Raw genomic sequence first — 23,057 nt, forward strand, 5'->3', positions numbered from 1 at the left:
TTGTGGTTCATTACAATTATGTCGATCGTGACTATAATTTTCGCACCTTCCACATTTGACTTGGTGATGTTCTCCTCTAGACGATGTTCTTCTTACTCTTCGTTGCTCGACCTGTGCCACTCTCCTTGAAGGAAGTATATTCTTCTTAACATATCCTAAGTTCTTTTCCATTCAAATTAGTGTCCAAGTGGATTCACGACCTCGGTAGACATTATGCAATCAAAAGTATAAAATCAATTGGAAAGACTTCCAATGGGGATGTTTCTTTCTAGAGAAGCCAAAATTGCATGCGATCAAGAAATACTGAGAAAGTCAAATTCCTAATTACATGTATATTCCTTCGTGTGAAGGTTCATAATGCCATCCAGTCAATTATCACATATGTTGATGTGGTAACAACCAATAGGCTCGAATTTACAACATCTACCTTTATTGGCCTTAATTGCCAATTGATTTTCAAAATAGTCGGTGTACAACATCGTTCTAGATGTGTAATAATTTATACACTTATAAAAACACACTTGAATCATGCTTATAATCTCTTCGAGCAATGATGCTATAGGCAGAAGATTAAAATTTTTAGTCAACGAATTGAAATACTCCAAATTATTGGAAGTCATGTTGTGGTATCTTTGATCTACTTGGTAAATCTATGCACACCGTTCAAGACCGATATCCTTCAAATATATGTGGCATTGTCTCGAAAACTATGAAGTTCATCCCAGCGTGTCTAGAACTCCATCATGAAAAATTCCCTTGTTGCATCTCTAAACTTCCTAACAACCATCTTGTCTCTAAAATTTTCCCGAAGGTTCTATTTTATGTTCTATGTGCACGATCCATGAAATGCAGCGGGAAAAACAACATAATTACCATTACTGATCCACATCTTTTGATCATAAAGAAATATTAAGTGAAGAGGTTCTCTGATAGCACATTTCAAGAGAAGAACTACGTCAATGCTTAGGTGGTTTCTCCATCCACTATGGCATATGCTATTAGATATAATTGGTTGTTGTCGTCCACAAAAATGGTGACCAGTATTGTACCCTTATACTTTCCTTTCAAGTGAGCCCTATCGATTACTATCAAAAGTCAAAAACTACTGATTTCAAGTTTATCTTAAAGATTGTATTCGGATTCTCCATTTTAAACGCTTCCTCGTAAGTATGTAGTGTGACATATGATTCATTCGAGTACCCTAGTGAGACCATAGGTAGTTTCCCTCGCACGTCACACTTTGTTGTAGATTATGTTCACGCCATAATCCCTCTTCGTATTCTAAAAAAATGTGACGAGGTTTATAAACACGTCCTACGTGTACAAACTTGTCTTTAATCAACTGATCAACAACCCTAGTAGTTGCTTGTCTATGATCATGATTTAGGATTCTACTTGAACACGTGTGAGAATGCAGTATACGATGGAATTTTGAATATATCACACCCTTTTAGTTTCGTTGTAAGTAGGTTCGAATTACAATTCTCTCCAATACATTTCATAATGAATTCAAAGTTGTTATTTGTGGACATAATAGACAGTTTCATCTTCAAGTCTTCCTTAAAAAAGTTGTCCAACTTCAATATATGTCTTAGATGAGGAGGTACCAGGCATAATCAATTTCACCTTACTACTTGAAGACGTAGAATGTGAGAATAGTTACGTCACTACAGAATCACACACATCCATAAAATCAGATGGCACATCATTCAGACCTATTGATTACTCATTTGCATTAGTTGAAGTTCTAAGATCATCTGAGATAACACACTCCACATCGTTCAGTCCAGATGATATCTCACGCCGTTTTAGAATAACTCGTTCCATATAGTGAAGTCGCAATGATCTCTCATTATTAGGCACTAAATTATCGTGCTCGTTCCTTTCGCCATAATGCACTAAATTCAACTCTCCTAATACTCATTAGTAGACACTAGTAAGTTGCATTGGGTTCCTTTTTTCAATTCCCATGGATTAGTACAGTAGTTGTCTAATGTGATAACATTGATGGTGCCATGTTCGTAGACAATGGAATGTCATCCTTCTCTCTTTGAAACTCAAACGATTTCTCGTATCATCCGTCTACATTTGTATCATCATAACTCATATTTTCAAGACTTATTCTCAAATTTTTATCCTCATGCAATTTTAACATTACAAATGAATTCTAGAAATATTTTCCCGAAGAAGAAGGAAGCGAACATCACCTTCTTTCCTTATGTACTGTAGAGGAGCTTTATATCAAACTTATATTAAATCTCATTATGATATCAAAGTTGAAGAACTGACATTTCTAATCATGTAGATATGAGCTTTAAGTTCTTCATACTTTAACGCATTAGGCACGAGGATTTTAGTTAGCTTAACTCTAATATACAAATTTTGGTTCTCATTCTATTCACCTCTGTATCGAACAAGGAGACACTTTTCTGTCATCTGCAAATCAAAAGAACATTTTCATTACATTGTAAAAGAAATTGAACACGAGTATAATGCACAATTGCACTCCCATGCACAATTACAAAATTGCTCGCTCTCGCAAACATTTCCTCATGCAAGGTCTCGCTATATCACACTCTAGCTATCACTATGGCTCGTTATGTCTTGCTCTTGCTATATTTAACTCTCTCTTATCTCGTTATTTCTATGTCTCATGTTTGCTTTAAATCTCTCAAAATACAGGACACTTTATGTTGATCTATCGCTCTCACACTCTCGCTACAAAGTTTTGCTTATTCCTTTTTCGGACACCACAACTCATACAAAGAGTTCAATGAATGAAAGATTGTTATGTAAAACAATGTTAAGTGTGAAAAAATGAAAGGGATGTTATTTTAAAAAGAACGTAAAACAATTAAAGATCCATCAAATCACAACCAACAAAGTTAATTTGTAACCCAAACTTAGTTAATCAAAGATACTAGCAAAAAGGTAGTAAAGAGGAAGTACGAGGTTGAACTCAAGAAATTTTTGTTTAGAATAACAAATTTTCAATCAAGAATCAAGAATTCTAAATGTGAATGTTTTTTTTTTTAAGAATTGAAAGAAATGTAAAGAAAACAAGTAACTGTTTTTGGGGTTTTTGTAAAATTGTGGGCACAAAAGATAACGGGTTTCTCTCAACCAATTAAAATCAAGGGAATGAGTATTTCTAACCAATATTTCCATCATTGAACAAATGATAATATTGTATACAACATCAGTCCACAACTAACTAGTTCAAGAAATAATTAACCTCAACTAATGAACAAGAATTGCATCATAATTCTTAATAAACTTTTCAAATGCACTTTCATCTTAATGGTTTCCATGCATTCTTCATGTTTGAATTAAGATCCTAGGTTTCAATGTTGTGACATTCAAAAGTAAGGAAAGCTTCTATCTTAAGAATGTTTATTAATTGAATTCCAATTGGGCAATTCAAGAAAAGATTAAAAGGAAAGACATGGTTAAAAAAATTCAAGAATAATCAATCTTGTTTAAAAAATTATGGTTAGAGTCATTAGAAATTAAAAAATGTTTCATGCTCTCATGAGTAATCAGTTCATTGAGACAAGAACTCATACTAAAACAAGATTGGAAATCAATTCAAGATTGAAAGTGGATGCAATTAAAGCATAATTCTCAAGAAAGATTAACTAAAAACCCATTACTAAGAAGGTACCTTTTAGTTCTTTATTGATCTTGGAGTAGCTTCAAGAGAAAATTGGAATACAAAAGTCACTACTAGAAAAATGACATACCATGACAGTTCACTACAACCCAAATTGAAAGGAGAGAAGAAAAACTGTTATAAATGCCAAAATTTACGTTTTTGGCAAGAAAATACGAAATTTTTTGGATTTGAAGAATTTATGACAGTTTTTAAGTGTCATGAATCTATGATAATTTTTAAATGTGATTAAATATAAATAATCAAATTATAAGTATTTATTTTATTTTACGTAAAAAGAAAGAAAAAGAAGGGGAGGGAATTGGAGTTTCCTTTTTTTAAAGCGTAGTAGAGCCCCCTCTTGTTCTCTTGCTGACTGCCCCCTCACCATTTTCTTCCTCTTCTTCTTCCTTCGCTAGGGCACAACAACAACAACACTACAGCATCCTAAATTTCGTTCTCTTTCCTCTTCTCCTTCTGAACCTCTCTCCCTCGTCGGTTCTCACACTCACGATATTGTATCTATAAGTTTTTCTGATCCCTTCGAACTTTTTGTTGACTTCTCATGTTGGTTTTTAGGTTCTTGATTTTCCTTCCATGCCCCTCTAATGGCATCGTTCTACTATTCGGTAGGATGAGAAGCTCTTAGGTTTTGCTAATTTTTTTAGTGCTTATCGTTGGATTAAGAAAATTTGGGTGTCAATGAGCTTCGTGGCATGGACGAATAACGCGAAGGTAAGTATTGAATGCTTGTGCTTTCCCGTTTCTTGCTTTCCTCAATTGCTTTTTTTTCTTTTTCTTTTTTCCCCCGATTTTGATTTTTACGAGTAGTTGGTAAGGAATTATTGAAAATACGTGAAACGAGGAAGGGTATAGAGCTTGAAAGGGCTTATGATGAAAGTGGTAGGTTAATGGATAAGCTTACTTTAAATGAATTTATGCCTCTAACTTCCCCTTCCGTGACCTATAGTCTTCAATTTCATTCGAAGACAATGACTTATTTCTAGGGAGCAAAAGAAACACAGTCGTTTATATGGAACATGAAATTCTGTTGAAGTGTAGAACCCAATTGAATGTGATTCTCCTTGATGAAGTCAAAGATTTTGCTTGTCCTTTTTGAATGAAAGACCTACAAGTAATTGGTAAATGGGAGTAAGATGTCTCTAGGTCTTGGAAATTCTCATCCAAAAGTTCTAGTAAAAATTATGTAACTCTGTGGCATAGATGCAACTACTAAAATTATGGATTCGATTTTCTGAACCAACTGTTTATCAACATAGGGTAGTAGCTTGGAGATGTGCATAACCCCTCTTCTGTAACTTCTCAAATGTGTTAATGCAAAGAATAAATGTGCTCTCAAATGAAAAACTTAAGCTTCTTTTGGAGATGGTTCAAACCATATGAAAAACTTAAGCATCTTTGTATATTGAGAATAGTTTGTGGGAGAGACATGAATCATTTCAAACTTGATGGTATCGTCTATTTAGCCTCTCTATTTTGTAAATTGAATTTAGGCAATGGCTGTAACTCGGAAAGATGGCATGTTGATGGAATTTATCGAATGTACATCTAGTATTTGCTTTAAGTACTGAATGAAAAAAGTGTATAAATTTTAGACTTTTTTTTTGTTGGTCTTGAACTTGGTTTGTTTAAATTTATATATGTTAGATTAAAGATTAGGTAAGTTTGAAATCATGCTACTCTATTTTGAACTCAAATAAAGTATGTTAATTTAGTTTTTAACATGATTTTAGCTTGTTGTTTGTAGTTTGTTACTAGCTTGAGCTAATCAACTAAGGAGAATTATTGGTTTTAGTTGATTTTGGATAATATTATAGCTCCTAAACATTCTCTTAATATATGTTGCTTAAGTTATTTGAACTATATATTGTAAACCTAAACATTGTGTTTGCTGTTTAGATGTCAAGGACGTTGTCCGTTATTTGTTCAAGGAAGTAGATTTTCGGATTGAAAATTGTGGGCTTCAATCTAGGTAAGTAGTTTCTACATCCCTACCAAAATACATATTCGACTATTGTGGTTTAAAGTATATTTTGTATCATTCTAGTCTTGTTGAAAGTGCTTTCTTTGCTTTAAAAGTGCACTTTTGTTAATACTAAGTGTAATGACGATACCTTTAACTATTAGTAATAAATGTAACAAGTGTAATGCTTTTGTGAAGTTAGGGCATAGTGGAAAGGTTTACAAACATATTGAGTTCAATATGACCTCACCATCACCACAAGCCTAAGAATAATGGACAATAGATTAGCTCAAGTATTTGGGTGGTACTTTTGTTTAGTTCTTGTAATTCAAGTTGGAGGATGGAAATTAGCAAGAACTCTTTACAGTATGTTTATTAGAGTTAGGGTCTTGTATTACTTTGAATTCCACTTGTGGGTGTGTCCTCTTGATTTTGTTTTTGAGTTCTAGATCCATATTAAGTTGTTAGTCGTACTGAAAGTTTTAGGTTCAAATTGTTAACATTTCGATCTGTTTTAGGATCATGTTGATCTATAAGGTTGGAGTTAGTTTCAAATATTTATTTAAAGGTGAATGCTCAGCTCCAATGTACAATGTAGTCACAAATGGAGCAATTTAAAGGTGAATACTCAGCACTAACGTCACAAAAGGGTGAAGATGATGTTAAAAGTGAATGTTTTGTTTCCAATTTGGAGTTCTTGTTTGACTCTAATTGTTGAGTGAATAGACAATGATGGGACAAGTTTTTTTTATCATTCTAAATGGTTATAGCAGAAGGTTTCAAAGAAAATATTAATCTTTTAGATAGATAGGTTAGCTTTAAATTAGTTCCAACTACCGATGTATGCAAATGGGGTTTTAAGGAGAATATTGAAATGATGTTTTTAAGGAAGATTAATCTTTTAGATAGGCTAGCTTCATACTAGTTTCAAATATTTGAATATGGTTTATGAAGAATATTGAAATTACGTTTTCAAAGAAAGAATATCTATCTATGAACAAGCTGGAAAAGGATAGGAACTATAACAACATTTGGATTCGATGGTAGCATTCTAAATATGTGAGACCATTTCTAAAATGTTAATTGTCTATATTGCCCATAATTTTCCTTCTAATCTTAAGTACAAAAATGATGTTTGAAGATGGATGCATTTCTGTGCCTAAGTGCCTTAAGGCAGAGGCAACCTACATCAATCTTACTTTAAGGCAGATATAGCTGACTGATTTTGAAGTTAATACCGGATTATTGTACAAATGTCCTTCATATTGTTCAAGAGGTTGTATCTTTGGAGTGGACATCCATTAGTTTTAGTATGTATTTTTCTTGTTTATTGTGTAAATTTCAATTACAAGGAAGAAGTATTTTGTTTTTGTTCTGACATCAATTTGGAGAGAGCTTCGTTTGTGTTGTGGCTTGATTGTAGTTGATTTGTTTGTGTATTGTAGAATATTAATAAAGTTGATTATGAAAGAGAGGTACACCTTTTCTTTCTTTCCTATATTGTAGAATATTAACTTGCATTCCTTGGATTTGACTTCAAGATACTCTTATTTCTTAGTAAGCTTGGAACGTATACATATCTTTCTTACTAGCTTATGATAATAGTGGTTGCACTTTCAATTTCTTACTTGTCTTTTTCCATATGCATAATCAAGATTGACTAGATCAGAGTGTGCAACATTTATTTTGATCCTGAAGGTGGTTGAATATTTATTGTCTTTTGCCATATGCAATATTTTTCTCTTTAGATTGGCATTGTTTATTCCTTTTCCTTTCTTTCTGTTTCTTACAAATGGGGAATAAAGATCTATTGAGCAAGAAAATCTTATTTTCTAGGCTCTTCTTGGATGTAAATTGATTATCATACACAAGCATGAATCTTAAACAAGCTTATTAGCTTCTATTCATATGGCACAAGTTCCTCCTCTATGAGGCTAGCTTATATAAAGAAAATCCTTTGATCATAGACAAAGATTAACATATCTATATACTATAGTATATTTCAAGAGAGTTCCATTGTAGAAGTAGATACATCTAAATAGTTAGTAGTCTTTTTCTTTAACAAACGTCTTGTGTGCATCTATTCAAATGAAATAGAAAAGTTCCAACTCTAAGGTTGCCTTTTTTAGTCTTTGTGGCTATCCTCTCATGACATTAGATACTCTCTATTATGTTAAACATCATATATCTTCTGCTACAGAGATGCTTATTTTCTGATAATTGGGTGAAGTAGATTCGATTTATCTCTCCTTTTAACTTGGGTTGGAATTACTATCTTGTGTTGGCATTACAAATGGTAAAACCTTATTATATTCTTATATTGATGTGTAGAATCATACTCTAAAATTTCATTTTATTTTCTTACTAGGTTTTACAAGAATCCATTGGAGCAGTGAAGCCATATTAGAGCAATTGATTGATTTATAGGCCTTTTTGTAGGTTTGGTAGCAAATTTTTTGTTGTTAAATAGTTTGTTGGTACCAAAACATGTATGTTTATTTTCTCATTGTACAAACCATTTACCAACAATTGTACAAATATTACAAAGTGTATGTTAACGTATATATATTAAAGCGTTGACTGTTTGTTTTCATATGGGTATGTTGTATAGTACGTTGTGCTTGAACTGGTCTGTGTAATGACAGAACAGTAAGAAGAACAAGAACCCTAAAAAAATAGGGTAAGAAACAAATATAATAATAGAAGAGTATATGATATTTGAATTTTAAAAAAAAAAAAAAAACTGTCAAGGAAAAGGTATTCTTGATAGTCAATTAAAGTCATGCTAGGAGAAATAATGACAGTCATTGTCATAAAATATAAATAATGACATTTATTATCTGTCAATAATATTGAATATGTGACAGTTATTTTTTTGTCATGAAAAACACTTATTGTGACAGTTTTTCCAAACTATCATAATAGACTTCCCATGACTGCTGAAACAATGACTAAAAATAACTATCATGAATTTTAAATATGATAGAGTTTAACTATCATCGTAGGCCATTTTTCTAGTAGTAAGTCATGTTTAAATGATTGAAAGAGAGAATTTTATTGATGAACTATCGAGAACATTTACAAAATTGAAGTGCTCTAACTAATCAGTATTCGATGTGGAAGTTAAATTATGAGAAAATACAAAAGAAATGGGAATATATAGGTAAATTGGGGGAAAAGGCGTGTAGACGCCCGTGGTTGACACAAAGTGAAAATAAGCTCTTCAAAGAGATGTGACATTGATGTTTGGAGCTACGACGCCGAGTTGGACACTATGACACTGCCAAAATTAGGAGCTCTCGAGTTTGAGGAGTCGTGGTACGACGCAGCAAGTAGTAGAGGTGTAAGAATAACTCAATAACTCGAACTACCTAACCCATATTATATGGGTTAGGTTGGGTTAGTTTAAAATGTGAGTTGGATTGAGTTGAAAATTTTAGTTTTTTTCGAGTTGGGTTGGGGTTGAAAAATTCAGTTCAACCTAATCCAACTCGAATTAATAATATATATATGTATATTAAGGATTTTTTAAAAAAGTATAACATGTTGACAAAATATTTACATTGTTTAGAATATTTAAACTGACAAAATATGACCATGTTAAACGATCATAGTGATTAGATAAGCGATCGTTTAGATTATATCCTCGTGATCGTGTAGCTCTTTTTAAACAATGGAAAAATGACTTTAAATTTAAACAATTGTGTTGACCATGCTAAACAGTCGTGTTGATCATGCTAAACAATTGTATTGATTAGGTAAACGATCATTTAAATCATATCCACATGACATTGTAGTTCTTATTAAACGATGGAAAAAGACTTCAAATCTAAATGATCGTGTTGACTTGATAAGCGATTGCGATCGTTTAGATAATAACCGTCTTCAACGCCTCGACATTCTTAAAGGGGATACGACATGGCAACAATGTCAAAAATTAAGAACTCTCAAGTTGAGGCCTCGTGGTAGGTCATTGTAGGCAGCATTGATAAGATAGAAATTATCATTTTTCCACTGATATTCTTTTGGCCTGTTTTCACTCATTTTAACTAGGAATTAAGTCGTTTTTGTTTCGTCGTACTTCTTGGCTTCCCTAGATCAATATTTTGTACAAATTAAGAGAATTGATGCATAGATATAATTATCTAAAAAAATTTAACCTAGAAGAAAACTTTATGGCATTATCAAAAACCTTTGATAAAACTCCATCCAACATAACACCCTTGAAAAGAACCATTTCGAAGGAAAAAGCTCAATTTCGAAGAAAACACCGCTGTAAGTTTGTTTATAGTTTAGGGTATTATTAAATTTCATCTTAGAAAAATTCAAATTGTTCGTACTTGATCAACATTCAAATTGCAAGCCAGAGCGACACAACATATAGAGTGAGAGCAACAGTTATAACGCGAGGACAAAGTCCATGGTCTTGTGTGCTTTTGACATCAATGGTGGGTCATCTGGAGCTATTTTCTAAAAGTGGGTCATTTAGCATTTTGGGAGGCTGGACGTTAGGGTCATTCGTACAAATTAATTATATTTAAACATTTATTTTACAACATTACTTGAATGCATTATAAAATACTTATTTTTATGGATCGCACACAAAATGAATTAAAATATTTGAAAAAAATGTATAAAAAGAAATTGGTCTCTCGAGTATTTTCCTATAGCATATCATTTGGTTAACATTTGGTAGTGGTAAGAAATCAATTATAAAATATTTTCATTCTTAAAAGATTAGATACGAAATTCAAATGCCATCCAAACATAATTATACATTTCACCTTTAAAAACTCAACTGATATTTTGTACCAACAAGATCAATCAACTTACTCTCTAAAAGAAAGCTTCAAAATCACTATGATCTATGGAATTGCCATCCATCATGACATCCAACTTCACAACCTTCCAAACACAAAGTCAACCAAGGTCGTTTGAAACAAAACTCGACCAAATTAACATCTCCATTGCTACACAGACGAGTATTGCCTATTCCTAACCATTGTAACCCACCAAACTGAGGTTCCCTAAATGATCTACATGCACCAATTGATAAACCAATGCAATTAAAAAGATCCAGCCTACGAAGTAACTTACCTTCACCTTGAAGTTTCTTCTTCATCCCCAAAGCTTCCACTGAAGAATCAGTCACATGGACGCACGATCTGATGCATAACTCAGTAATCCTGACACCAGCTGAAGCAATTATTTGGATTGCTCGATCAGTTATTCCCGAAATGTGTCCAAGATCCAAGGCAGACAACGTCTTGCTCATTGTCCCGCCACCATAAAACAATCGATAGATTCCTTCTTCGGTTACTCTCTTACAACTTCGAAGAGACAATCGTATAATGGGTAGACTCCCATGACCAAGAACAGATAAACCATCGTCAGTTATATCAGTTGATGTTAGATTCAGGGATGATAAATTGCACAAAGTGGAAATGGAATCAATGCAAGAATCTGATATGCTCTTGCAGCCACGTAGATCAAGAACTTCCAAGCTTGTAGAGTACGCCAACTGCTTCACAGATTCACAAGTTATAAGGCTGCATGATAACAATCTCAACTCTGTTATGGAGCATCCAGTGGCATCAAAACCTTCGAGTGCAAGGTCTGAGAAATGTGTTGAATTACGAATCTCGAATTTCTTCAGCCTATTGCATGAATGAAAGATCGATGCAAATCCAGCATCACTGACTTTAGAGAATCCACAGAATCTCACTGACTCAAGACCTCTGCAACCCTCTGACAAGAGAAACATGCCCATATCATTCAGCTTTTTGAAAGAGACCTGGTGATTATGCCTACCTCGAATAAGAGAAAGTGATATCAGCTTATGACAATTGCTCAATGACTGAAGTCCTCTATTGGTCAAGTCATGGTGCACCAATTGTTCTTGGTTCGGCATGTCTTCCAAGTGAAGCTCTACCAAAAAAGGAAGAGATTCAGCAACGGTAATAATAAACTCATTAGAAATAACATCCAAGGCTAGTGACAAGCACTGCAACATTAACCCTGAAGATAACTTAGGAGATCCAAAGTTTCCGGTATAAGTGGTGATTAAGGAGTTCCCAGAATCTCTTAGTTTGTTTATGATGCAAATTCCTTCTTGATGTAGCAGTGACTTCAACTTCAGTGATTTCATGGTTTTGGGAAGAAATGCTCCAATGCCCCTAAAGTAATTAGCCTCAGCATCTCCCGCTCCTCGAATCTTCAGGGATATTGACTACAATATTACCAAAAGAGGAAGAACATCTCATATTACACTTAATGATTGTTGTAATTTCGTTTAAGAAATGCGAATGGTTAAGAAGGGATGAATTAAACCAGGGGAATAAACTGTTGTATCAACTTACATCTAAGAACAAGCATCTTGTGAGCATTTCAGCCAAGTTTGTATTGAATGCCTTAGGAGAATCTTCAGCTACCAATTCAAGCACAAGCACTCTAAACATAATATGAACAAATCACATAAACACGCACTAAGAAATAGGATGAGTACATTCAAGAGATCATATGCATTTTAATTCTACCTCAAAAAACATAGAACGAACAACTAATTAAGTTTTTTAAAAGATGCAAAATCCTAACTCAAGAACGAAACAAGAACAGAAACATTCGAATCACATAACCAGACTGTCAAATACAAAGATATCCAATATTTTCACACCTCAAATTGGGACAAAGTTTGCCTATGACAGCAAGGAATTGATAAGAGAGTAAAGAGCAGCAAAACAAGTTTAGCTCAAGTAAATGAGGGCCTAAAAAATCCACGAGAGAAGAATCATGAAGACGAAGGCAATTAATAGTCAGGCTACTCATGCCTCGGCACCGACCAAGGATGCCAATCTTCAGAGTTTGAAAATCCGGAGAGAAATCCTGCGATTGAAAATTCCAACAACAAAATGTGTCGTTCAATTGGTGTAGATACAATTGAGAGAGGAAGAAGGAGAGAACAAACGCATGTGAACTTACGATAGGAAGATGGAGAGTGGAGAGGAGAGAAATGGCATCAACGACGGCGTCTTGTAGGCTTTTGCTGATGCATGAGAGGGAGCAAAGGGTTTGGAGGTCAAGCTTGAGGAGGATCTCCATTAGAATGGTGTGAGGAATTGTATGCAGAGCCATTTTTTCAGGGTCGAGCTTTTTTAGGTTCGGTGTTCAACCACGAAGTAAGGAAATGGAAAATTTCACCAAATATCCCAAATAGCAAAAAGTTTGATAAGACACTCATTTCTAAAAACTTATACTGACTTCTTTACTTTGTGAATTTACCATTTGTACCTCTTGATTTGAAACAAGAAAGTTTAAACGTCTCTTTTCTTTCACATTTCTCTTCATCTCTCAAGTCTCAAGTTTGTGGGTTCGTTCGTCTCTCAAACTCAAACTTCATCCGGCACCGTTTCAAACTTCGTTTTGCCACCGTTTCGTCTCCCAATTCAACTTCGATATTACCGACTTGTCTAAGGTATTTTCTCTATGTTCTTGTAATGCATGTCCATTTTTCGTCGTTTTCTTTTCTAAGCGTATTCTCTAGCTTTTTTTCTGAACAACATTTGTTATCGTATTTATCTAAACCGACAGGTTGTGTCCTACGATAAACGAACAAGTTGTGTCCTACGATCTATCCACTACATGCAAGTACAGTAAATACCATTAATACTTTGATGAATAAGGTCAAACCATTAACCTAGGAAATTACTCATCTATGAGAAAGTGAATTTTATCTTGCGACATTACGTTCTCAACTCGCTATTTGGTGAAGTCACCAAATAGTAGACTTACGGGATTAACTACGATCAACATTGATCTTGTCTATACCATCAAAGGAACAAACCTTTTATGTGCAAAAGTTTTTTTTTTGTATTCTCACATACTTGTTTCCGAAGGGAACGATTTTATATTGTACAAGTTATTTAATTTTAGTTCATTATATACTTAATGATTACAAACAATGTTTGATAGTATTTTAAAACCAATTGGCAATGAGAAGAATAGCTCATCTATCTTGTAAAGAGTTTCAGTCCCATGATTTTTCCGACGTGGGATTCTCGGTATGCCCCTTCAAGATGGTGCCTCTCTTGGTTCACCAATCTTGGTCGAATCACAATTTTTTTTGTATTGGGTTGAATACTCAGTTAAGCTTTATAGACTCTTATACTAATTTGACAGTACGAGGTTCCATCTCAAAATCAATGAACTTTTTTTTGGAGTTTCCTTCAAATATCTAAAAATTCAATATGTTGCTTCAAGATGAACTAATCTTGGTGAGTGCATGAATTGACTTACCATGCTTACTGCAAACGCAATATCTAGACGTGTGTGGAACAAATAAATGAGTCTTCCAACTTGTCTTTGGTACTGTTCCTTATCCTTCACGTTTTCATCTTTTGTAGCTTCTAATTTCAAATTTGATTCAATATGAGTCTCAATTACCTTGCACCCAAGTGAACTTGTTTCTTCAAATAAATCAATAATATATTTTTTTTTCTTTGGTTCACGAATACATCTTTGGTGGCTCTTGCAAACTCCATTCCTAAGAAGTACTTTAGTGTTTCTAGGTCCTTGATTTGAAACACACTTGCAAGTTTCTTTTTTAAACTAGCCAATTCTACATCATCATTACCTCTAAGAACAATGTCAGCTACGTACTCAATTAAAAGCACTCTTTTGTTATTTGCAAAATAATGTTTGTAAAAAAAAGCAGTGGAGCAACTTAACTTTGAAGGAACTCAAAACTCATAACTACTGTTCCAAATCATTCAAACCATGCTTTAGGAGTTAGTTTGCATCTATATAAACTTTTTTAGTTGCATACTTTCTTCTTCCCAAAGTCGATTTCGAACCTAGTGGTAAGTTTGTAGGCAGTGGCAGATCTAAAGAATATATTGACAGAGGGTTAAAAGAAAAATATGAAAAAATAGAATAACCATTGAGCTAACTACAAGTATTAGAAACTTTATAGTTTTATTTATATATATTATATAAAAGACAATAAAGTTGAGGGAGGGCTAAGCCCCATTGGGTCTATACTAAATCTGTCAGTGCTCGTAGGTACTTATTCTTCAAGATCACTATTGAGAAGGCATTTTTTACATCAACCTAGTGAAGTGGTCAATCCAAGTTTGCTACAATAGTACCCTGATATAATTAATTTTAGCATTAAGAGCAAGAGTTTCTAGAAAATCGATCCCATATGTTTGAGTAAATTTTTTTGCAACTAGCCTTATTTTATATCTTTCAACCATACCATCAACATTACATTTAATGGTAGAAGCCTATTTACATCTCATTATTCTCTTTATCTCTCGACAAAGTTATTATTTCTCACGTATTATTCTCTTATCTCTCGACAAAGTTATTATTTCTCATGTATTATTCTCTTATCTCTCAACAAAACTATTATTGGCGTATCATTTTGTCTGAGATCATTCATCTCCTCTCGGACAACTAGTTTTCAATTTGGATCATTTAAGGCTTCTTGTATATTTTTTTGGAACAAATATGTTGTCTATGATAGAGGTAAAGACTTTATGACTATTTGACAAATTCTTGTATGAGATATATACATTTTCCAATGGGAGATTTAGGGCAAGTTCTAGTACCTTTTTCTCGGAACAATAAGGATATTAAGATCAAAGTCGATATGCAAGATATCATCCATGGTTGGAAAAACATTGGACAAGCACTACTACAAAAACAACATTACTTGATATTTGCAATTAAGAAGTACTTGATGTTTTTATGAAACATTGTCGAGTAATGTACAAAAACGTCAAGCATAATGAAAAAAAGTGGATGTTGGCAGAAATTTCTAAATTTTTTTTCATTCTATTTTTACTTGACACCTTATAAACGTCAAGTAAATTGCAGTATATTTTTTTAGAGTTTTTGATGAAAAATTGAGGAAGACACCCCAAACCCACAAATCTCTCCCATACCTAATTGCACAACCTTCTACCTCAATCTCCTTACCATTCACTCCTCCCCCATCATCAATTCTTCTGTTTTCTCTTCCTCACATGAACATCGGGACGTACTGCTTGTGAATGACAACCTGTTGTTGCACTTCGACCTTCCAATACACAATACGTTCAAATTCAGCAACTGGTACAACAAAGGCAGAATAGGAATAGCAAGATGGATTGGTTAAGAAAGTAAAACTGCAAAACAGAAAAAGATTAGTATATGGCTGAGTCGCGGAACACGCTCTCTTTAAGATGTATCGCGGTTCTACTCTAAATTGTGCAAACATATTGTCACCCTCTCGTCCCCAGGATAAAACAATCTCACCCTTCAGTTGATTGTGCACGGAAACTAACTGGTAATCAATAGATTCAAGAGAAAGACAAAAGAGAAGAATGAATTTTTTGTTGTGTCTCTCAAATGAAGAGGAACGAGATATTTATAAGTGTAGAGGGGGATAGCTTAACGATAAAACATTTTTAGATAATTAATTTATCAAAAGTAAACGTTTTTAGACAATTAATTTGTAAATGGTAAACAATATTAAATTCTTAACGGTAAAACGTTTCACAATTCTTAAAAATCATTTTAGAAAATTAAAAGAAATTTTTAATATATATATATATATATATATATATATATATATATATATATATATATATATATATATATATATTATCTTATCTCTCCTCTCCCGACCGACGGTGGCAGCGCGCGAGTATGGAGATGTAGGCATGTCTTCATTTGCCTATCTCCTCCCTCCTTCCAAAACTTGAGTACCCTAAAGGCCCAAACCCATTGGCCAACCAATAGGTATATCACTAGAAGAAATATACGCTTTAATGTCGGTTGAGAAAAATGATAAATGAACATTAATGTCGGTTTTGAAAAGGCGGATGTTTAATGTCGGTTTTCCACCGACATTAAAGAATAAGCTTTATTGTCGGTTTTAAACCGACATTAAAGGTCCGCCCTCTTGAAAACCGACATTAAAGGTCCATTTAAATTTAAATTTTAATAATTTTATTTTGTAAAAAAAATAACAAGTTTAATTCGGTTTTAAACCGACATTAAAGGTCCATTTTAAATTTTAATTTTAATAATTTTATTTTGTAAAAAAATAACAATCTCTCTCATACTTTACTCTTTCGATCTTCTCCTTTAGTCGCGGCTCGCAAATTCTTTCTTCTTCAAATGGAATCCGTCCATTTCTTCTCCGAATAACCATCGCTGCCACCATTGTGTTTGTCGCCACTATTGAGATCGACGCCACCATTGTGCTCGCCGCCACCAATTTGCTTGCTGCCACCATTGTTGTTCTGCTCGCCCACCCTTCGAAACAATTTCGTCTGCATTTCCCTCCTTCTAAACAAACTCGTTCGCATCTCCCTCTCACATTCTCACCCCAGATTATTAATTTCGCTCCAAGTTCTGGTTCTTTTGTTGATGGTTCTTTGAACTAGTAATTCCAGCAGCATTTAATCTGTCGCTAACTCTTGTTCTTCCTTCTTCACCCTTCTTGTTTTTCATCTTTAATGTTGCTACAAATTATTATTTGAATAAACATTTATAAATATTAAAAGAATTTATGTTACTGTTGTTGTTCCTATAAATTAGGAGAGAAGATCTTTTAATATTTGTTAATGTAATTTAAAACAATAATTAAAAAAGTAAAATAAATGATTTAGATTCAAAACAATAATAAATGATTTACATTCTACCGTCCAGGACATTTTTATTTTTCTAACCTTTGGAGTAGTTCTGAAGATAGAGGAGATCACTAAATGTATTTTGTTACCTCTGCATGTTATAATTGTCAAGGATTGGGGTGTTATAAACAAACAATTTCATTATGTTCCACGAACTGAAACGGAACGAAAGAAGGAGAAAAAAAACCTTGTTTCTGCAAAGGATGAAGCTGGACACCTTTCGATGAAGAAGATCTTTTGTAGAGGCCGTTGTTTCAATGAAGAAGACAAGGAAGGTTTTGAAGAAGATTTTGCTGAAGAAGATGGTTGATGCTCTTTCGCTAAAGAAGATTTCAGGGAAGGTTTCGAAATTGGGGTTTTGATGGAGATGAAGAAGACTGAATGATTTTGAGGGAAAATTGGGATCTTGATGGGTTTTCATTGGTTTTATGTTTTGGTAGGAAAAAGTTAGGGGGAGAGTTGTAATCATCATGTTTGATGTTTAGGAAGCTTGAGTCGATTATGGAGTATTCGTGGTTTTGGAAGAATTATATTTGAGATGTTAGTTTTTTATTAGAGTAAGGATATTTAAGACATTTTTGCAGTAGTCTTTTTTTCATCTTCTATGATTTTGCTATTTCATCAATTTAATTTAAAATTTGACCTTTATCTAAAGAAGGCCTTTAATTTTGCTATTTTTCTGGTGAGGAACCAAACCTAAGAGTTGGGTAATGAGGTTATAAAAGTTGGGTCGACCCAATCCAAACTTAAAACAATTTCTTAGGTCCTTTTGAACTTGGGCTTTAACCTTTGAAGGCTAGGCGGGAGCCCGGCCAAGTCCCAATAGAACTCATCCCAATCGTCTTCAAAATTCCGTTTTCACTCTTTCGCTGCCGCTCAAAATTTCGGAGAAAATTCCTCTCCCGCTAAACCTTCTCTCTCTTCTCGATTTCGGATTTCCTCTCAATTATATGCGTTCCTCTCGGTTCTAGAGTTCATTTCCACGTCAAAGTTTGATGTGCATCTGATGTATACTATGGATCAACATGTTATGTTGCCGTTTCCTAACTCATTCTTCTGCCACTGATTGCTTTGCTGCTTTTTTTTCACTGCCTTCTGGGGTTCTTAATTTTTTATGGCGTACTATGAACCTCCCTCATTCTCTCTCGGCCTTGATTTGGGTTTCGATTTGAGCCCCCAAATTCCTTTACCGGATGAACCCTCTTCTAACTCTTCGGTGGGTGTCAATATTTCGTCCAAACAGGACGATGGTGGGGTTGTGGATTGCATTGGAGAAATTGGGCAAGTTTCGCCTAGAAAATTTAAGCGGCTCAAACGTGGGCCAGCTCGTTGTTCTTCGGTATCCAAGAAAAGGGAATCATCACCTTTGTTTTCTGTAGTCGATGATGACATTGAACAGTTTTCATCCCAAGAAGATTGTGCTACAGGTAATAGCTGTTTCACGTTTTTTATTAATGGGAAGTTAGAAAGGATATTTTCAGAAACATAGCTCTAAAGTTATATAGATGATGTCCAGAGTTTAGCAAAGCTTCGATTCAAGTGTTAGACGCAGGGCACTGGCTAATGGTACTTGATTCATAGTATAGGAAATTTTGGATCGTTGTATTTGCCTCCATGCGAGCTTATTGTGCATACACTATTTTCTTTAAGTTTACGGAATTTTTTCTATAGTATTGGTTATACTGAGCTGTTTCCTATTAAAAAAAAAAAAAAAAACTAATGTGTTTGTATTGAATATAATGCACATTCAGGCTTGCCTTGAAATCAAATGTAGTGGAGTAAGATAATTATTTTCTGAACTTGATCCCAAGTTGAACACTCACGGTATTCGTGTGTATATATTTCTTAGAAGATAATGTGTATGGTTTTATTTGTTTGCAAATTGTTTGAGTGTTGCTTTAGAAGGAGGTAAAGATATCAAAACGTACTATATTGTATGGTTTTATCTTCTTAAAAGGCATGTCTTCTTGCTTTTCTTCTAAAAGAAATGAAAGATTATATTTGTCTCACGAGATTAGTCAAGTCATGCTTAAGTCGGCTTGGATACAACATACTTGTATGGTTTTATAGTACTGCTCTCTCGGCTAGTTATTATGTATTACATCCTTTTGATCTAAGAAACTAATCAACTGGAAGAGCTTTGTTATATATGCATAATTGTCAATTGTTACCAGTGATTTCAAACTGAGCACTGTTTATAAATTATAACTACAATTCTTGGTTAAGTATAGATATACTTTTATGATGATTGCGACATAGTTGACTAAATGAACATTTACAGAGTTGTCGAAATAAGACATATCAGATAGACTCGTCGATCATAAATAATTTACTTGTATGATTAAAGGGCTAGCTTTTTACTCTTTATTTGAAGTGGCTAACTGAGGGTTTTACTTTCTGCAATTAACACATTGTTGACATGTACCTCAGTTTCAAGAGACCATCATCCATCTTCACTCTTCCGATCTGTCTGCAGTAGTTCAAAGGCTCCTTTACATGTGATCTTAACTCCTCCCACTTCCAGCCAGCTAAAGGCAAGGGAAGACAAACAGACTGTAGACGCCCCAACTTCTGTTGGTTTGGAAAAGCAAAATAAGTCATTGTTTTCTAATTTAACCATCAGTCCTCTTCGAATGTTCCAGTTACTTGAATCTGATTCAGATGAACCTTCTAGCTGTGACAATCAAAGAAGAAAAGGGCCTGAGGTTGTTTCATCTTTTAACAAGCAAAAGTCTACAGTTGGTCTCTCTGCAACTGTGGACGAGAAAAAGAAGAGCCTGACAGCGAGTATTACTCAAAATGAGGATCTATGGAAGGATTTCTGTCAAACGAAAAGTTTTCATTTGCCAACACCAGCCTTTGATGAAGTCTGCCAAGAATTTTCACAGTTGAAGCAGGATATTAAAGCAGCCACCAGATTAGGAAGTAGTGCTCATATAAACTGCATGGATAGTCGTACCACCAATAGTAGCTGCTCAAGTGAAATGATGGATAAGCTCGGCTGTCCTGCTCATGACTATTTTTTTCATGAAGATCCAAGGATTCAAAAGTTGGTTCGCAATCGCTTACCAAACTTTTTGCCATTGGGAGTTGATGGCAACAGAGGATCGGTGATTGATTATATGTTAGCAACTCTTAGTCCTTGTTTTCAATCATTCCTTTTCATTAAGACAAAATTGGCAACTTTATATTCTGTCCTTTTAACCTTTATATGTTTTCTTGCTGCATTGGCAGGAGACAGTTTAGCAATGGAGAGGCCTCAACTAGCCGACCTTCACAGGTTACTGTAAAGGAAAGTTCAAAAAGATCGACAAATATGTCAAAAAGATCTAAGAATATCGCTTCCAAATGTTGGGCCAATGAGAAAGCTGTTACACCATCAAGCAGTAAAACAGCACCCAAATGGGCAGCAACTCAAAAAAAGAAAATTGGTAGCAGCTCTAGAAATGCAAAAAGTAAACAAGGGGGCCCAAACTGTGAACTCTTGGAGGATGCTGGAAACTGGATTGATCCAAAGAGCTCTTTTAGTCTTCCTAGAGACGCTGGAAAAAGAAGGGTCCATGCAGGTGGGCAATCAGCTGGTCACTGGTATACATCCCCAGAAGGGAAGAAGGTATGGCAGCAATATAGTTCTGAAGAGTGAATCAATGTCAAAATTTCTCGAATTTTCATGACAATAAGCTAATAGAATCGATATACTTTGTTTTGTGCATTCATGTTAGTCACATACTGATAATTGCAGAAACAACCATTTAGTATTTTCTTTTTCTGTGGAATTCCTTTAAATTTGTTGTTGGTGTTTGGATTGACTTTCTAAGTTTATGAACGCATCTTTTTTCTGCACTTATAAACAATTAGAAAGTCAATCCAAACATGTTCTACCAAAATATAATATTTGTCCTTTATTTAGTAGCTTTTTTTTTTTGTTATTCCATTTCATTTATTGACAATATAACTTGGAAAATGATTCTTCTAGCCAGATTACTTATTGCATCCTTTGCCTCGATTGCTTGGGCCATTTTTAACAAGCTATTAACCCTTTCCAGGTATACGTCACTAAAAGTGGGGAAGAGTTGACCGGCCGAGCAGCATATAGATTTTACAAAAAGGTAATCCTATTCCTCTCTGGCTATGGCTTTTTTTTTTAATACTCTTTATGGTTTTATTACACATTCAACACTTTTATTGTGGCCTATAGGACACCGGAGGCTTTAAGAAATCAAAAAAGAAAGCAACCAAGAAGAGGAAATGATAAAAGGATACTGTGCATGGCTACCAAAACTGCACAAAAGGATCTTGACCCAGGTGATTGATGACCTCCATGACTTTTCAAGCGCTAGGGTGCTTATACGCCTTTCAAAGTCATTTCAAATAGACATTTTCATCATTGGAATTACTGTTGGTTGTTCCCTTAACATCATTGTTCATAGTATTAATGTAACAACTCTGTCTAATCTTAGACCAACTAATCTGCCAGAGAACATTCCAGATTATTTTCTTGATTCTTTCACATTATGCATCTGAATGTTTGAGTGTAAATACTAAATCTTACTAAACCAAACTGTTGAATTTAAGCTTCAATTTTAAACGATAGTCCTGCTAAACAACTTTCACTGCCCCATGATACTCGTGTCAAAAAGGATGAATGAGAAAAAAAAAAAGGGAGCTAGTCTGTTTTTTAAAGAGTTGGGGCTGAGATAGACATTATAAATCTAGTCTTCAACATTGTTTTATCATCTTTCTTGAATCTTCGTATCAAAGGTTAGTCATTCTGCACTAGATGAAGATGACGAGGTAGAGAATAATTGTGGTACTGGTTTTAATAAATAGAAAGATTATTTTTAAAGTGGTTATATTTGTTTGTTTAGCAGATGAGCAAGTTACATATTTATGAGTGGAAAAGCAGAATGTGAGTTTCTTTCATGCCTGAAAATGTGGCCGTTTACTGTTCTCAATCTCTCATAAATAATATTATTTTAATAAATATTTACAGACAATGGGTAGGACCAAGAGTATCGGAAAAAATAGATTACAAATTTGTAATTCAGGTCTATGATAGATGATTGTTGAATGAGATATTTTGGACCAATTATATATTGTCACGTTATTTTTCAAATTAATGATGAGGTTTCAAATAGACTAATTAAAAGTTGACGTCTGTCTCAAATTGAAATTAAAAATATAAAGTGGCTAATCCTGGTGATGCTATGTGTTTTTATTTTGACCGTTGGATTAAATAAAGTTAAGTAGTTCAATTTGATATTGGGGGAATCCGTGGAAATGCTATGTGTTTTTATTTTGACCGTTGGATTAATTAAAGTTAAGTAGTTCAATTTGATATCAGAGATCTGTGGAAATGGTAAATATAAGAATAGAAAATAGAAAAATAGCAAACTATTATTTTTTATTTTATTTTATTTATGACAAAACTAACTATCTTAAATATTTTCTCACTTTTTGGTCCGAAATTACCCTTCCACGGATGACAATTGTCCATATACAAATACAATGTATTTTGTGAGATGGAAAAATCAAATAAAATATCACATATCACGATTACAGTGTATTTGTAAACACACCAACTTATGATAATTATTAACTAAGTCAAAAAATTATTATATTTTTTAGAGATCCTTAAACATATTCAATTGGTTTCAATATTCCTTAATTATCCCGATTTTTACCTTCAAATTAATCAAAAATAACTTAAGTATTTAATATTTTATCCAAAGTATTATAGATT

The 23,057-nt window shown here is 33.9% G+C and overlaps 2 protein-coding genes and 2 long non-coding RNA genes across 5 annotated transcripts; 2 read left to right on the forward strand and 2 right to left on the reverse strand.

Moving 5' to 3' along the window:
* Positions 1–4,038: 4,038 nt before the first annotated feature.
* LOC103490192 (uncharacterized) lies at positions 4,039–8,229 on the forward strand. The gene is made up of 3 exons (XR_537816.3): positions 4,039–4,387; positions 5,573–5,645; positions 8,005–8,229. It is a non-coding gene; the product is annotated as an uncharacterized LOC103490192 (long non-coding RNA).
* A 2,162-nt stretch (positions 8,230–10,391) lies between these two features.
* On the reverse strand, positions 10,392–13,151 carry LOC103490193 (F-box protein At-B). Its single transcript, XM_008449585.3, has 4 exons — positions 12,615–13,151; positions 12,310–12,518; positions 11,996–12,086; positions 10,392–11,865 (listed from the first exon to the last, which is right to left on the reverse strand). The coding sequence occupies exons 1-4, from the start codon at positions 12,765–12,767 to the stop codon at positions 10,495–10,497; spliced, it is 1,824 nt and encodes a 607-aa protein (XP_008447807.1). The 5' UTR covers positions 12,768–13,151; the 3' UTR covers positions 10,392–10,494.
* Positions 13,152–15,476: 2,325 nt separating this feature from the next.
* Positions 15,477–17,813, reverse strand: LOC103490194 (uncharacterized). 2 transcript variants are annotated; one of them, XR_007823552.1, is made up of 4 exons: positions 17,502–17,813; positions 17,354–17,405; positions 16,745–17,146; positions 15,477–15,802 (listed from the first exon to the last, which is right to left on the reverse strand). It is a non-coding gene; the product is annotated as an uncharacterized LOC103490194 (long non-coding RNA). The 2 variants fall into 2 exon arrangements; XR_007823551.1 differs by lacking the exon at positions 15,477–15,802 and having other exon boundaries at positions 16,298–17,146.
* Positions 17,814–18,148: 335 nt separating this feature from the next.
* On the forward strand, positions 18,149–21,921 carry LOC103490195 (uncharacterized). Its single transcript, XM_008449586.3, has 5 exons — positions 18,149–18,741; positions 19,745–20,438; positions 20,549–20,927; positions 21,361–21,423; positions 21,513–21,921. The coding sequence occupies exons 1-5, from the start codon at positions 18,429–18,431 to the stop codon at positions 21,564–21,566; spliced, it is 1,503 nt and encodes a 500-aa protein (XP_008447808.1). The 5' UTR covers positions 18,149–18,428; the 3' UTR covers positions 21,567–21,921.
* Positions 21,922–23,057: the final 1,136 nt, after the last annotated feature.

The sequence above is a fragment of the Cucumis melo genome, chromosome 1 (assembly GCF_025177605.1).
Source record: "Cucumis melo cultivar AY chromosome 1, USDA_Cmelo_AY_1.0, whole genome shotgun sequence".
Lineage (NCBI taxonomy): Eukaryota > Viridiplantae > Streptophyta > Magnoliopsida > Cucurbitales > Cucurbitaceae > Cucumis > Cucumis melo.